The sequence below is a fragment of the Lissotriton helveticus genome, chromosome 1_2 (assembly GCF_964261635.1).
Source record: "Lissotriton helveticus chromosome 1_2, aLisHel1.1, whole genome shotgun sequence".
Taxonomy (NCBI): domain Eukaryota; kingdom Metazoa; phylum Chordata; class Amphibia; order Caudata; family Salamandridae; genus Lissotriton; species Lissotriton helveticus.
The window spans coordinates 41,762,034-41,778,089 of NC_136058.1; the positions used below are offsets into that span (position 1 = coordinate 41,762,034).

Genomic DNA, 16,056 nt, shown 5'->3' on the forward strand with positions numbered 1-16,056 from the left:
ACTTATGTATGCCTAATTTGATAGCTCAGATAATATGTAACACTCTTGAGGAAGTTGTTCCTTCATTTTCCAAAGCTGGACCTTTACAGTCTCTCCAACTCCGGGCTGCTATTGATTCGATGATCCAATTTGGTAAAGGCAGGTTTTCAAAACCCTGGACTTTCTGTGGAGAAGTAGCACTGGTTTCAATGGAAAAACAATTGACTGGTGTCTGCTGGTACCAAGTACATCTCAGGGGCCAGCAATAAGGCTTCAGGAGACAAATTCCCCTACAAGAAAGTAGGCTACACCAAGAAGACTATAGACCTCTGTTCCTAGGAGTCAACCAGGAGACTTTTCCAACATATCTAGGAGTGATTCATCAGGGACAATATTTAAGCGAGAGGATGGAACAGGTCTCCTTTTATTACTCCAGCAGGCAATAAAGAATTGTTTCAGCAGACCAAGACAAAGAACTTTTCCATTCTTATTAAGTCGAGGCTTATTTCAATGATCCACTGGGCTGAGCATGTATTCCTCTGGGCAAACCTTCCTTGCCTTTGGTTAAGTACTCTTAACCCAATCTCTACCTAGTTCCACAAGCCCCAATCCAATTTTCATTCTCTTGAAAATGTATATATGGGAAGGAAGCAACCCTACAGTCCACCAGAAGAGTATGTAAACATTTTGAGGACAAAAATATCAACTCACACATATATCAACACAGAAATGTATCAGTGTATCATCAAGGTAAGCATTGATAGGGAAGTAGAAATGTACTATTCTAATTCCACATCTAAGTACCTTAACAATTTAGAGCAAGTCAATATGTAATTAATATATATGTAGGTCAAAATGAAAAGCTCAATGTTTGGCACTATCAAGTGGAATTCAATAAGGCAGAAAGCTCTACCTGTTAGTAATAGTGTTTGGCAAATCTTAAGACAGTCACTTTTCAGTCACACATGGCATTTTCAACCACAAATGTATTACAACAGCTTGTGTAATATCGCACAGATAAGTGAGCCTCAAAATGTAAAAATTGACCCATAGGTGGCTAATCTGAAGTTCTGATATAAGGTTTTTGTGGTAGGTGCACAGCCTCTGATGTTTAAGCACAGAACTAAGATTGTGTTTAAGTTTAAAATTTTAGACTTAAACACAATCTTAATTCTGTACTTAAACATCAGAGGCTGTGCACCTACCACAAAAACCTTATATCATTACTTCTGATTTGTCCAGTAGGAAGGTAGCACGCCCACCATCCAAACATGTTATATGAGGAAATTACCAAATCTACGGAGGCGAAAGCAGACACTTTCGCATTTGGAGAAGAGGAAGCATCACGGATATATGCTTTAATTAAAGAGGACATAGCACAAACATCCACTAACCGCACCAAGGAACAAAACATCAGGCAGCTTCTTTACTTATCAAAACGGGAAATAAACCAAAAATTGCATGCAAGCACACTTGTGAAATACCATCGGGCACAAAGCATCCCTAGAGGTCTACACATAGCATTGAAGCCATCACTGTGTAAAAACTCAAAACGCCTTCAAGCAAGATGGTATGCCATCTTAAATAAATGTAGTCTAGACCTTATCCTATTAATTGTGGAGGAACTATCAAGCGTTTTAAATGACTTAACAAAGGAAATTGTAGAAGTGTCGAACGAGTTAACCAACATGATGTCCACCGAAGAGTGGTCTAAGACCCTGGAGGATATAAACACACAATTGGAAAAACATTCACGTGAAATAAATGAAAGAAAAATTAGAAAATATCGAAGAGACACCCTAGACTACAAACTAGGGGAGGTCTACGCGTGGGCGGAAGTCTACGCACAAAGAAGAAGAAATAGACCATATACCGAGCAAACAGACACCTCATCATCTGGAAGTGACATAGCCAACATACCACAAAAGAAACCTACTCAAACTACATCTGGACCACAAGACATGGTATCAACCTCAAGCACTACCACAACACAAGCTACCACTAGTTCGTCTTTTTTAGGACAAGGTCAAGAAGAAAGAGGAGACCCAAGAGGGGAAAAAGACAAGGAGCATCCAAACACCCGGAGCACAACACAACCCAAAAAAGACAAGAAGAAAACAATGCAGAAAGACAATTAGTCATTAAGATTTTGGATTTTCCCTTAAGTGCGAATGAAATTAAGCTTCTTCAAAAAGGAACATTATTTGTCCCAACAACAAAAACCCAGCAATTAGAGCTGGAGGTCAGCACTTTCAAATTCATGCGCAAATTGAGACTAAGACACTTTTTTGAGAATGTTTTACCACCTCAGGAAAAGGAACAAACGGACCAATTAATGGGTCTCAGACAAATAAGCACCTACCAAGCTCCAATCAGTCATAAATGCCTGGACCTGTTTGAGAATTTAATTAAACAAGATCTAACAAAATTAAATTACAACAGGAAATCCAAACAAAACATTACACAAAAAGATTCAGATATCTTAAGAAATATTGCCAACAACAAAGATATTAAGTGTATCAAGGCCGACAAAGGCGGCCCACTAGTGATCTTCAACACAGAAATATATGAAAGAAAAGTCATGGAGCATATTTCTGACAATGAAACTTATATGAAATTGGATCAAAACCCTACAACTAGATTTAAAGAAATTCTCAAAAACATATTGGACAAAGCATATGACGAAGGAACGATCAAGGACAAAACAAAGAATTTCCTGATGAAACCAAATCCCAGAAGCCCATCGTTATACATGGCTCCAAAAATACATAAATGCCTAGAGGATCCTCCCATAAGGCCAATTGTGTCTACTAGGGGAAGTCTCCATGAACCCGTAGGACAATTCTTGGACAAGTATCTCCAACTCACAGTAAAAACGATGAGAAGCTACATCAAAGACACAACAGATTTTTTGTTAAAATTAAAAACAGTCGAAATCCAGGACAATGACAGCCTTCTAATGTGCACGGCAGATGTGAAGTCGCTATATACTGCATGGGGTATAGAAGCTATGGAGTTAGCAATTTTAAACACCGACATAGATCGTCTAATGCAAAAGTTCCTGATGGAGTTAGTTTACTTCACCTTATACCAAAGCTACTTCGAATACAAGGACCAATGGTATCTTCAACTTACAGGTACCTCAATGAGTAATTGCGCTGCGCCGATATATGCTAATATTTTTATGAAACAATACGAAGATACGCACATTTTCTCGGACCCTACATGGAAAACCAACACTAAGCTTCTAGTCAGATACATTGACGATGTCTTTATACTATGGAACAACTCACAAGAAATGCTACAACAGGCATTAACAGCTCTAAATAACATCAACGAAAGAATACAATTCACCTGGGAAATACAAAAAGAAAAGATCACATTTTTGGATGTAGAGATTACCCTGACCGAGACAGGTCTGGAAACAGACCTTTTCAGAAAACAAACTGACAGAAACAACACACTACACCAGCTTTCACCAAACGTCATTAAAATATAATTTACCTTTCTCTCAGATGGCAAGAGCAAAAAGGATAACATCAGATGAGGATAAAGCCATACAAAGAATTGAGGAAATGGGACAAAGATCTGAGGATAGAGGCTATCCCAAAAACATCATTGAGCAAGCAAAACAACGTGTTTCTTTAACATCAAGAGCCAATTTGCTAAAAAGCGCCGAAAAACAAAAAAACACTAGACTAGTAATGGTCTCAAAATACTCAACTTTAAGTCCAGCCTTCAAAAGAATTATCATGAAACATTGGCCTATTTTGAGCATGGAACCAGACTTTAAGTCCTTATTCGCACAACCACCGATATTTGCATACTCAAGAAAGAACAATTTGGGAGAATTATTGAAAAAGAACACACCGTTACAAACCGCAGCGAAGGGAACTAGAGCCTGTACAAATTGCAATAATTGCAATATCATCATAAGAGGCAATACTATAACACACCCCATGAAAGGTTTTAACATCAAATTGAAGACATCAGCAACTTGCGACACATCTAATGTGATACACCTATTAAAATGCCCATGTGGAAAAGTATATGTTGGGAAGACTGAAAGAAAATTTAAAATCGGCATTAAAGAGCACTAGTCAAATATTAGAACGCACAATGAAAAATCATCCGTTGCTACGCATTTCAGTGAACTAAAACACCACGTCTCACAATTAAAGTTCCTGGTTCTAGAAGTAATCATGAAAATGGAAGGCAGAGACAATAATAAATATCTCCTACGCAGAGAGAATTTCTGGATACACAAATTGAACTTGATGAAACCGAATGGACTAAATGATCGCATGGAATTCACAGGCTATCTCTAAAGTTAACAGCTGTAACATATGAATGACCTTTATGGCAAGAGATGTCTGTTCTAAGGTGCCACTAGTGATTCACAACAGTCACCCTCATTACAATACACCTCGTACATTCACACCCGAACCGCATCCCTTTTGCTTTTAACACAGTGTTTCTTTTATTCGTGTAGCCTAATTTATTTCATTCTGATGTATTTCATTTTTATATTCTTATAGCCCATATATACCTGACAAGTATCCCCCGACCACTCTAAAATGGCCACCACACTTTTCTCAACGTTTTTAGTCCGTTTTCCACCTCAATTGAAACACGTGGTAACGTACGAAGCCAATGAGTGCTCCGTATGTTTACAAAAACATAATGCCGGCCGGCAATAATGCGGAAGTAGATACCCATCTAAAGCAGAGCAGCGCGTAACTTTGGCGGACATGAACCGTAAGTTCTAATGAGTATGACGCTTTCCTATAGTCACATCGTTACGTGGAAATAGGACAATGTTATTTTTTTTTTTTTCTCATCACGATTTCTCCTCATGTTACAGTTCATGAGCCGAGTTCAAAGCTCCACATCGATACGTAAGTTTATCCACTTAATCACCCAAGAGCCGTTTTTCACGAGACCCCCAACAATGTTTCACCAGCATGTTCTCACTTCACGCTGGCTCACGAATACACTCTTTTGCATATATACTTTTGTTGCATTAACATTAGCACTAAAACGATCGCGTGAAAAGTAAAACGTGCACATTGATTATGTATTTTGTTTTGCAAATAAATGTACAGATGCTATGTCCTTGGTATCTTATAGATAAGCTCCCCGAAGAAGGGCGTTTCAGCCCGAAATGCATCGGAGCCTTTGGAATGTATTGATCATGATGATAATCACTTGAAAAGGAATGAAAGAAATTCTAAAAATAATGCGACAAGCATAAAAATAAATCACAACTTTCAAAGAAACAATTCTGGAGTCCTTCTTATTGTAAGGAATCAAAGGTGTGCCCTAAAGGGATGCAACCAATGTTGGAAGCACAATACTGACCTAATCTGAAGTTCTGACATGTTTTTTTCACCTGCATATGGAACCATGGAAAGCCCATGCCAGCTCCTATCATGAATCTTCCTATTATTCTATTGTGTAAAATGTCATTGAACAGTCGCGGCCCGTGGAGGGATTTCGGTGGGGCAGGGAGGCGGTGCGGGGGAGGGGCAAGATGGACAGTGATAAACACCGGAATATGGACAATTGTACGTAAGTAAGCAATTTAAAAAAATAAAACGAATTTCGTAGCGCACCATGCATCGCATAATGCGATACAGCGCGCGCTACGAAATTCGTTTTATTTTTTAAATTGTTTACTTACCTGCAATTGTCCATATTCCGGTGTTTACCACTGTCCACCTTGCCCCTCCCCCACACCGCCTCCCTGCCCCACCGAACTCCCTCCACGGGCCGCGGCTGTCATTGAAGCCTGAGCCGGATGAAATAGATGTCCAAGTTAATTTGCATCTGGATCACGGCAGGAGCAACAACTACTTTACGGATTTACTCTAGTTTGAAACAGCACAAATATTTCTTCTATTATAAATTAAGAACCTGTTTGATTTTCAGATTTAATGTTTCCATTCCAAATTGTACAAACATAGTGATAGTGTGGTACCAACAGCCATCACAATCCATGACGTGAAAAATAAATTTACAGGCAAATTATTCTTTTTTGTATGCATGAGGGTTGGAGCATGGCTTTCAATTTGGCAACATGGCAATATGAGGAAGAAGTTACCTTGCTGCAAACCCTCATAACTCACAAATATATAACTAGTATGATGAGGGCCTAAACTACTACTTTTACCTTATTGTGTGTTGACTATTACTATCAGTGGGGTTTCAGTATTGTCACAACCATTTAACTATCAGTGACTGAACACAGTCAATGTCTCAGCAACAACAATGGCCCAGTGTGATTAGTGGCACATTATTATCAGTTGCTCAATATTATTAGTTGCTGGTGTCACTGGTTGCTCTATGTCATCAGTGGCAGAGTGTAATGTCTATCAATGACAGAGGATCTTCAGTGGTTCCATATCATCATTGGCAGCACAGTATAAATGGTTTATTATCATCGATTACTTATTATTGTTGGTTACTTAGTATCATCAGTGGATCATCAATGTCTCAGTATCCTCAGTGCCTGAGTGCCTTCAGTGCTACAGTCTTATTTGTGGTTCAATAGTAAGAGTATTTTAGGATTATAAGTTGATCCATATTATCAATGGCCCAGTATAATGTCTGTCAGTGTTCCCTTATACTGGGGTGTTTGGTACCATAATTATCACATACTTTAAATCAATCATTGACTGTGCCTTTGTTATTAATAGCTGATAACATCACTGTAGACACATAAAGGTTCCTGACTGTAAATTACCATAATATATGCTATTTGGCAGAGTGTCCCAAGTGAAATTATGCTTATAAAGCAGTAAATATAGATATATGCGTGGAAACTAGAAGTAGTAGGAACTTTTACATCTAGTGCAGTTGCTCTTATAGGTAAACAAATCAAATTTTATCCTGCTAATGGGGAGTTTTTTACCCAATTACTAAGATACTGTGAGGACTATCCTCATGATTACACTCTTTAAACTGAGGAGATGATGATAGAATCAATACCATTGCAATCTCCCATTCAGCCTCAGCAGGGTGAGTAATGGGGGCACAGCCTCTCAAAAAAGACTGCAGTCTGCAATGATCTGATAGCACAGTGGCTTATATGAATTACATTGCTTGAGTTGTATTGTTTGTTGTTATCTGTGACTTCTTTAATTTTCTTTTTACTACAGAATGAGTATTATCTTGAACATCGTTAGTCATCATAATTATCAATCTTTTTATACAAAAATGTTTTAAAAAATTCCAAACTGCATATATCAAAGAATATTTCTTCACATTACCAATTCATAAAGCATCCGCCAGTTCACACTCATTGTTTGTGTTAATTTTTAGCAATTAGTCCACGTAAGTGGGTGGTTGATATGACTTCCAGTTAATGGTGATTAACAATCTTGTGGTAAGAGTGGGCCTATATATTCGCACATATTTAGACTTAGTAATATCTGCGAAACAACCAAAAATGCTTATCAGCTTTTACTTGTTGGTCTAGTAATTGAGACAAAGAATACAATCAGTTTTGCCAAAAATGTAAATTGTGGGCAATACAAAAACATGTGCATCCAATATCCAAGAGATGGGGAGACACATCTCGGGGCGTTCAGGCATTTGCTTGAATACATTTTACGAAGAGTAGCAGATGCAGAGTATGAAAGCCATGCATTATAGAAACACATTCTGTGAAAATTGGCTCTCTTTAAAATATGAAAATTCATATAATTACATTTTGCCCACTGATTTCCTGTCAGTTTAATGCCCGTCTCCGTTTACCATCTGGCAATTACTTTCTCAAGAATGCAAATCTGTTTTACAGATTATAAAAATTTGTACCACGTACCAACTTTTCCATCAAATGCCTAAATTAACATGTTTAGTATTTTTTTTGTTCCTTCATTGCTGGGTAAAGATGACATATCAAACAGCGTTATCAGCTGGCAAAATGCCAGCCAAAAGCATCACTTAGAGGCATAAATATGATGTTAAAAAAGTTCTACGGATTGCCAATTTCTGTTTAGTGTAAACTCTAATTAATGAGAAATCATCCCTTTGCCATCTTTCTATACAGCTAGTTGTAGATGCAGTTTAAATTACTGCACAATCAAGTATGAGAGTTAACAGCCAGCAGAGGCACCAAATAGTAGAGTTTTATGTCTGTAATGCCAGACCACCTGTGTCTTTAGGAAGACAAAATTCTTGTTTACATACGTTCGTTTACCTTTACCCCAGACAAATGCTGATACAATTAAATCTATGGTGGTGAAATATTGCACAGGCAATGTTATTGGAAGGCTTGTAATGAAAAAGCTAACTAGGGAAAGGATAAAAAAAATTAGCAGAGAAATTCAACCCATCATAGTTGATTGACGTAAAGTCCAACAATTGGACAAATGGATAATTTTAGAGAACATAGTTTTATAATTTAAAGATAATACGCTTTGATGCTTCTGAGCAACACATATCCCAAGAAATCTCTTAGGTCTATTGACGTAGCTATTCTTATTGGTGATGTGGAGAATGCTTTGTGTAGCATTGAATGTAACGTTTTAGTTTTAGTTTGGTTAATTTCATATCCACCAATATCATAAAGTGAAATATCACATTTAGTGCTAGCTGGATATTTTCACCTTCTGCCTTCAAACAGAGAGGAATACCATTGTCATAGTGCATACTTTTTAGAGATAAATCTGCGAGGGCTTTGAGCTCTGTATTTTGTTGGCAAAGCAACTGCCAAAGGCAACAAAGCAAAGAGGATAGGGGACATAGGGCAACCCCTTTATTTGTGTTAATCAACCCTGTCTTTAATGCATTAAACTATAATTGAAGCTGAGGCATTTCTATATAGGTTTCTTTTTTATATTGGTTTATGATTAGATTCACTAATTGTTCAGAAAAACCGAATGCCTTCAGAATAGTGAACAATGCTTTCAATGAGACCAAATCAAATGCATTTTCCGTATCTACTAAAAGAATAGCTGCTAGTATATCTGAGCACTGTGCTTAGAGGTCTATTGATTGGGCTAGATGATTTTACTAGTATATGGCTGGCTATTAGGGACAAAAACATTTTGATCTGTGTGAATTCAACTATAGGATATGTCAGAGATTCTTGTTGCAAGGACTTTCGTCATTATTGTGTAGTCTGAGTTCAATGGGATGATAGGTCTACACAAATTGATATCTATGGGATCTTTGTCTTTTTAGGAAAAATAATAATTTCCTTTGTACTAAAAGAGGGGGAGGAGGTTTGCCATCCGTAAGGTTGTTAATTAATAAATTTAAAAAGGGGGTTAGAACATTATTGAAGTTCTTATAAAAATTCCATAGGAATCCCAATTTCTCCCGTGGCCTTGACACTAGATAGATCATTAAGGGCTTAACTAACCTCTACTCTCATGAATGGATAAACAGGTTGAGCGGCTTTAGTTTTTGAGTTTAAGGATGAATACATTTTGCAAATATCTTAAGAAATCACTTCTGCTATTTCTAGAATATTTTTCCCATATACTTCTTTGTAATGAATTAGGAATATAATATTTGATTTATAATCTTTAGTGCTCTAGTCATTATGGTGAAATTTGGATTGCACAAAGCATCTATTTTTTTCCTTGAATGACCAGGCAAGTGTAGTTCCTGTGCATTTTCCCAACTCATTCCATTTATGATCGACGTTGGCTGTGGCTTTATGAAAATCTTCATTACTCTTAGTATTTCCCTTTTTGATCACAATTCTTATTAAAACCAGAGATTTTGTCTCGTAACAGGAATGCATGATACCTGTAGCATGAGCACTACAAATGTCACACCTGTCTGCCACAGTCCTTGCGATATATACCATCATACCAGTATAAATGTCAAAGCAATACATTACAATCTCTTTCAACAATATGAGTAGTAAGATGAATGTCAATCAAGGGGTCACATAGGACAGTGCCAACTGTGCCTATCATTTTTCTTTGATCCATGGTCTCCTAGCAACCCCAGCTTTATGACAATCAAGCAATATTTCCCTCTGCTGTTCAGAAATCTTTATGTCTACCAAATTGCAGGCTCAATTTTACAAAACATGCTTTATGTTATATTACACTCCAGATAACATTGCTAAGTGGGGCTCGGGCAAAGGAACATGCTGCCCTAGATGCCAAATCTTCAATGCAGATTGTGTACATATATTTGCCACCTGTGATGGTCTAATTCATTTGAAACAAGAGATTAAGAGAATTGTTTCTAGTGTGCTGAAAAAACCTATTAGGCTAACAGAAGAAATTATCCTTTTAGGGGCCACGGATCCTAATCTCCGTGGGCCAGGAGCTGAATTTTTGTTCATTACCATGGCCGTCCTAAGGATCTGTATTACATCAGCATGGCTAGATGAGCTGGCACCGTCATTCCAACAAAGGCTTGCGAGGTTATTGGCCACCTATAGACTTGAAATTGCTATTTATAAGGGGGAAGGACAGAAGAAAACTAAAACAAGGGTTGAAAATATGGGCCCCGCTGCTGGAATGGTGCCAAACCCAAAGTAACACTGTATGAAATACAATACAAGCATTAACTCTATGTGACACTTGGTGTTTTGTAATGTAGAAACTTCTGAAATATTGACTTAATGGATGAATTAGGTTATTGTATAATTCGATTCTGTATGAAATTTATTTTATTTTATTTCTGCCTGACCAAGGGGAGGGGGGGGGCAATGTGCCTTTATTTATGTACTGTGACAAAACCAAATAAATACATTAAAAAAAAAAAGAAATCTTTACAAATTGTGAAACTGATAGGACAGAAACTGAACCCTAGAAACAGCGAGTGTTGAGTGGGTTTTAATTCAAACTAAAAACATCTTTGGGACTCAGTTACAAATCTCCGGCAAATTGTTGTTGCCTGTTTTGGGAAAATGAGATCCAGCCAGGGCCGGACGTGCTACCGGGCATTTTGGCATGCTGCCGAGCTGGTTGCTGATTTCACTGCGGTGGGGGCTGATTTCGTTGATGGGGACCTGCGGGTGCTTCGAAATCAACAAAGCAAAACAAATGTTTTTCAGCACACGCAGGTCCCCATCAACGAAATCAGCCCCCAGCTCGGCAGCATACCAAAACGTCCGGTAGCCAGTTGGGCCCTGGATACATCAGGAAATGTTTACCTTTTCTGCCAGAGGAGAGCCGTAGGATTATGGTCCATGCTTTGGTAACCTCTCAGCTGGATTATGCCAACAGCCTCTACCTGGGTTTGCCTGCTTACCTGATCTACAGGCTGCAGATGGACCAGAATGCGGTAGCGAGGCAATGAAAATAGCGATTTTTTGAGAATCGCTATTTTTTTGCTAATTCAGAATTGCAAAACGGGACCTTGATACATATGGCTCACAATGCTTTATTCTAAGCAGCTGGTGGTAACACTCTGACTATACAGTTATGCACTAAACGACATTGGAGCATGAGATATATTCAAATTTAATGTGTTACAAACAGCACAATAACATCTATGAACCAAAATAATTTAAATCACGATTTGAATTCTCAAGTTACTCTCGTTACTGATGTGTATTAGTATTTTTAAATGTCTTGTGTATTTCTGAACCTAACAAAGTCATTAAGTTAATTTGAAACTTTTTCACATGCTTTTTTTCATCTATCTGATTTAGTTTACAGTAAAATGGGCAAGATAACGTTTATTCGATAGTCACTGCGTTCTAAATGTAATATGCACCTTTATTTATTACTGCTCACATTAAAAATATTCTCCAGCCACTACATTTTTATGCTTTAGGGCATAAAAGTAAGAAAACAAAATTTGAGACAAGAGTTTCAAAGAGGAAAAACGAAATGTCTTTGAACCACAACTTTCAGAAATGCTTGGTATCCACTCGGGCTAATAAAGCACTTTTAAACATTGTTTCTTCAGCAACCAGCATTCTATCCTTATTGTCGCCACTGAGTTTTAGGTTTCTATGTACTTATATTAAATAGATATAAATATGAACATACTACTAGACAACTTCTATAAGTTTCATGAATTAAAAACAAGTAGACAAATATGCAATTTAAATAACAACAATACTTGTGAGATAATCTGGGTACCTCTGTGCTATCTAGAAAGTAAATTATATTATTCAGATATGAATAGCAAAGGCATGAACTTCTCGCTACAGTATATACATTGAAATGTCTTTGAATGAACTTTGATGTTCTTCTATTTTCCTGCTTATTTATTTATTTTATTTATAAAGTTTTATATAACGGGAGCAAGATCCCGAAGGATATCAGAGCTTTGCAATATGATGGGAGGAAGAACATAAATGCAATATAAACATCCGGTAGAGAGAGAGAGAGAAAAAAAAAGACTGGAATGGTTGCAGAATGTGGGACAATTGTGCCCAGGATGGAAATAAAATAAGCAGGTGTACATGGGCAAAAGGGGGGGGTCCCAGTGTGCATTAAAGAAGAGCCGTCACAAATGGAGCAATCATGATAGCTTAGCGGGGTCTCCTCTACACATCCATTCATCTAAAAGATTTAAGAAAGATGGCTGCTTTTCTGTGTCAAGACTACAGCACGACAATTTTTGGCAGCTGCCCAGGGCCCTATGAAATACTAGGCACCAGTGTGCTTTAAACATCACACTTCACCCTACTGTCATGGAAGGGGTGACACAATATCACTTGGCTCACTGCACTGAAAAACCCTAGCATCAGCCAAAGGCTAAGGAAATTTGAGGGGACCCCTTGCAGAGTACGTGTAGGGCCATCCCCCACTCTCCGGACCCAGTCAGGAGCTCTCAAGCTAGGGGCCCGTTACCTGTGCACAGTGCCAGAGGGGGCCCCCTGGAGCTCGGGGTCCCCTCCTGCACAGCAGGAGCTGCGGGGTCTAATGTTACGCCGCTGGTATTGGTCGGACATTTGTTGTCTGAACACTGCACATGATCTAAACACCTTATGACCAGTTGACTTAAATGCTCTCATGTAGAGTAGGGTGAGCAGTTCAGAGGCCTGCAGGTTCAGCTGGCCCCTGGCCGAGCACTACCTTCTCTATTTAGAGATCCCCCATCTGCCTGGCCGAATTTGTAGGCCTACAGTAGGGCTAGAGGGGCCAGACGGTGAATTGTTGTTTTGATCACACTCTTCATTTCCATCTGTTTTACACAAACAAACTTCCCAAACTAGAATTTCTGTAAAAGTTTTTGAAAAAAAGGTTAATTGGCTCTGGCGAATGGAGATATTCTCCAATTGGCGTATTTCCTTGCCTGCGACCACCAACAACGCCTGGCAGTCACAGGCAGGAAATGCAGTGAAGGTGCCTGGCATATTTAGGGCACACAACCGTCACTGTGAACTGGTGGCCCAGTGACGAATGAGAGATCAGGTCACGTGCCTGAAAAACCTCGCAGTTCCACCAGCTCTGAATGGAGTGGGGCAGCCATTATAAATAAGCAGATGTCAAACCTACCAAACTCTAATGAGGGCTACTGTCCACAATTAATGAAATTAGCTGAAATTCACACTTGTAAAAACCCAAGTGAAATGTATGATTTGCAATTTCCAAATAAATATCCCTTAAACATAAAAACGAGCTAGATTGCTATTCACATCTCATCTGAATTCATTTCTCATTAAATTCATTCAGTAAATATAGCAGTGTAACAATCTATTATTTGATAAAAACGTTATGTGACTACAACTCTGCAATTTCTTTAACGTATTTGTCCTCTGACATTTTGTATTTCACTTCGAGACTAATGCTTCATTGGACATGACGGTCTTAGTAAAAAAATTACAGCATAACTTCGGCAATCCACAAATGCGTTTATGAAAATAGGATTAGTTACCGGTGCAAGTTTGCGAAGGTCTAGATTTGTAATTGCCCATCAGTTTAGAGTTTCTTCTTTGTTTTCGGAACGCTCTTCAGTCCTGCGATCCTTTGTTCTCGTGCAGCAGACTGGCAGCCCCGCAGAAAAATAGTTTGATAGCCTATGGCTAAAAATAAACTGTGTACCAAATGGAATGTCATGCAACATTGCCACGGAGCGAGCCAGAGTGTGCTATCGAGTGAAGTCTAGATAAATGCTACAAATCAGTTTGTTTAAATGCAATACAGAAATAAACACAGGTTGATTCGATAGAGGGTAATATAATTTCATCACATGTAATCACATTCTAAGAACTGTGAGGTTTCGTTTTTGTTGGCTGGCTGGAGGTTGAAGAAGGCGCGATTGAGTACGTGGCATTAGCGGACGAAAGCCGTAGTGAACTTTCGCAACTGAAAAAAAACATTTTGCAAACCGAGTTTAACCGAATATTGGGGAAATAATATTGTCTGTGATTTAAAACAACTGAGACACGTTTATCTGTGTTTTCTTCATATGTGTTTTGTTATTGAGCCTTGATCAGTTTACAATTCATTCCGATTAGAGCATTTAGCGAAGGATTAGCAACAAGGTGCTTTAAATTCTGTGGATCTGGAATAATTAATCCCCCCCCCTCTCTCTCTCTCGTTTCTCCCTTCCTTCCTGTCTGTTGTTCCCCTAAATCTGTATAGGATCTGCACGTTTAGACAAAATAAACAAAGGGATTGATGTCCAACCTGATTCCGGACACCCCTAAAGGATATGTTAGCCTTCATACCAGCTAGCTCACAGTGCCACTATAAGCCCCATAACCTTACCAAGTGCCGGGCAACTATCGAACATGACAACCCTTTATCCTGCAGGGCTTTTGGAAATAGTAAAGTACTTTTCATTCAGTCACTCGTGCTCACTTCTTCTCAGAGAGATATACAGAATAAATGATGGGGACGATTTCAATAGGCATTTATTAAATCAGCGTCATTCTAGTATAAAATAGGTGTGCTGCGACAATCACTAGACAGAAACATATATATATTATTGCAAGCACCAACAGAGTACATAAAAGGTAGAATTCCACCATGGTGCTAAAAAAGTGAAAATATGTAGCCACATACATACATAGCAACAATCAAGCGTACTCCTAAAATGCAAACCCTAGCCAAGTGTACCTAAGTGTACCTAGCATATATGTAGGTGTGGAGTCAAGAATCCCCCTAGGAAAGAGCCAACCCCATTACCTGGTGTGAGAGAATGAAAGACTCAGTCTTGGTCTCGAGTTGGGCACCCCTCATAAGATGTCAGACCACTGAGTGCTGGAGTATCTGCATGCAGGGACTTCAACGTCTCGTGTCAGCATGAAAGTTTCTACTCCAGTTTGCCCATCGAAGATGTGGTGCTTATATACCCAAAAGGTAGCCTCAGGGGGTCTACCGAGATGTTTAATGGTACTGTGGGCCTGTCGTTCAACGATGACGATAGCGGTGACTTTTGTACAGAGTCACTATGCAGAAGATGGTAACCCTGCTGTCTGATACTTAGAATCTAGTTTTGGGGGAAAACTACACATTTATTCAGCACATAACTTGGCAAAAGATCAGTGACTGAACTGTTATGTAGAGCAAGGTAGGACACATGTAGCTTAAAGTTCATGCAGCTACCTCAACCTCTATTGGAGTACATTGTGGCTCATAACATTTCGATATAGTGTTACTTTCATAATTGGGATGTGCCTCTTCTGACTCTCTCAGGGTAGCGAAGCGGAGCAATCCAAGGCCTACTCAGGGAAGGTGGTGTGGAATATTATTCTTTAAGGCCCCCTAGCAACCTTCAAATTGCATTTGCAATTTGTAAGTTGCTATTTGGTACTCGCAAATTGCGAATGGCTTCCCCTTCATTCCAATGGGCCTTTAGCCCCCTAGGAATGAATGGGAAAGCATTCCTTAATTGCAATTCACAATTTGCGAGTCGCAATTGAGGAATTTTAAGGACTCGCTATTTCTTTTGCGAATCCTTCATGCATTCCGTTGTGGGATTTCTAAATAGCCAATCGGAAAAATTCGCTATTTAGAAATCGCAAAATGCAGGCTTGCTGCATGTGCCCCTAAATCTCAGAGTTCACCATAGAACATAATTCACAGACATTGAAATAAATAGAAAACAACTAAAATAATAAAAATTAATTGATCAATCACTGCAAACCTACTGTAGAAAGACATTTCTTTACATACATCATTATAATCAGTTGTTCTT

At 38.6% G+C, this 16,056-nt stretch overlaps 1 protein-coding gene across 2 annotated transcripts in view; it reads right to left on the minus strand.

Annotated features, from left to right (window-relative positions):
- Nucleotides 1-13,902, minus strand: part of TNNI3K (TNNI3 interacting kinase) — a 2,668,544-nt gene extending 2,654,642 nt beyond the window's left edge. For both annotated transcript variants that reach the window (XM_078668672.1, XM_078668665.1), the window contains exon 1: nucleotides 13,789-13,902. In XM_078668672.1, coding sequence (XP_078524798.1) covers nucleotides 13,789-13,828 — 40 coding nt within the window. In that variant the 5' untranslated portion in view covers nucleotides 13,829-13,902. The remainder of the gene's footprint in view (nucleotides 1-13,788) is intronic.
- Nucleotides 13,903-16,056: the final 2,154 nt, after the last annotated feature.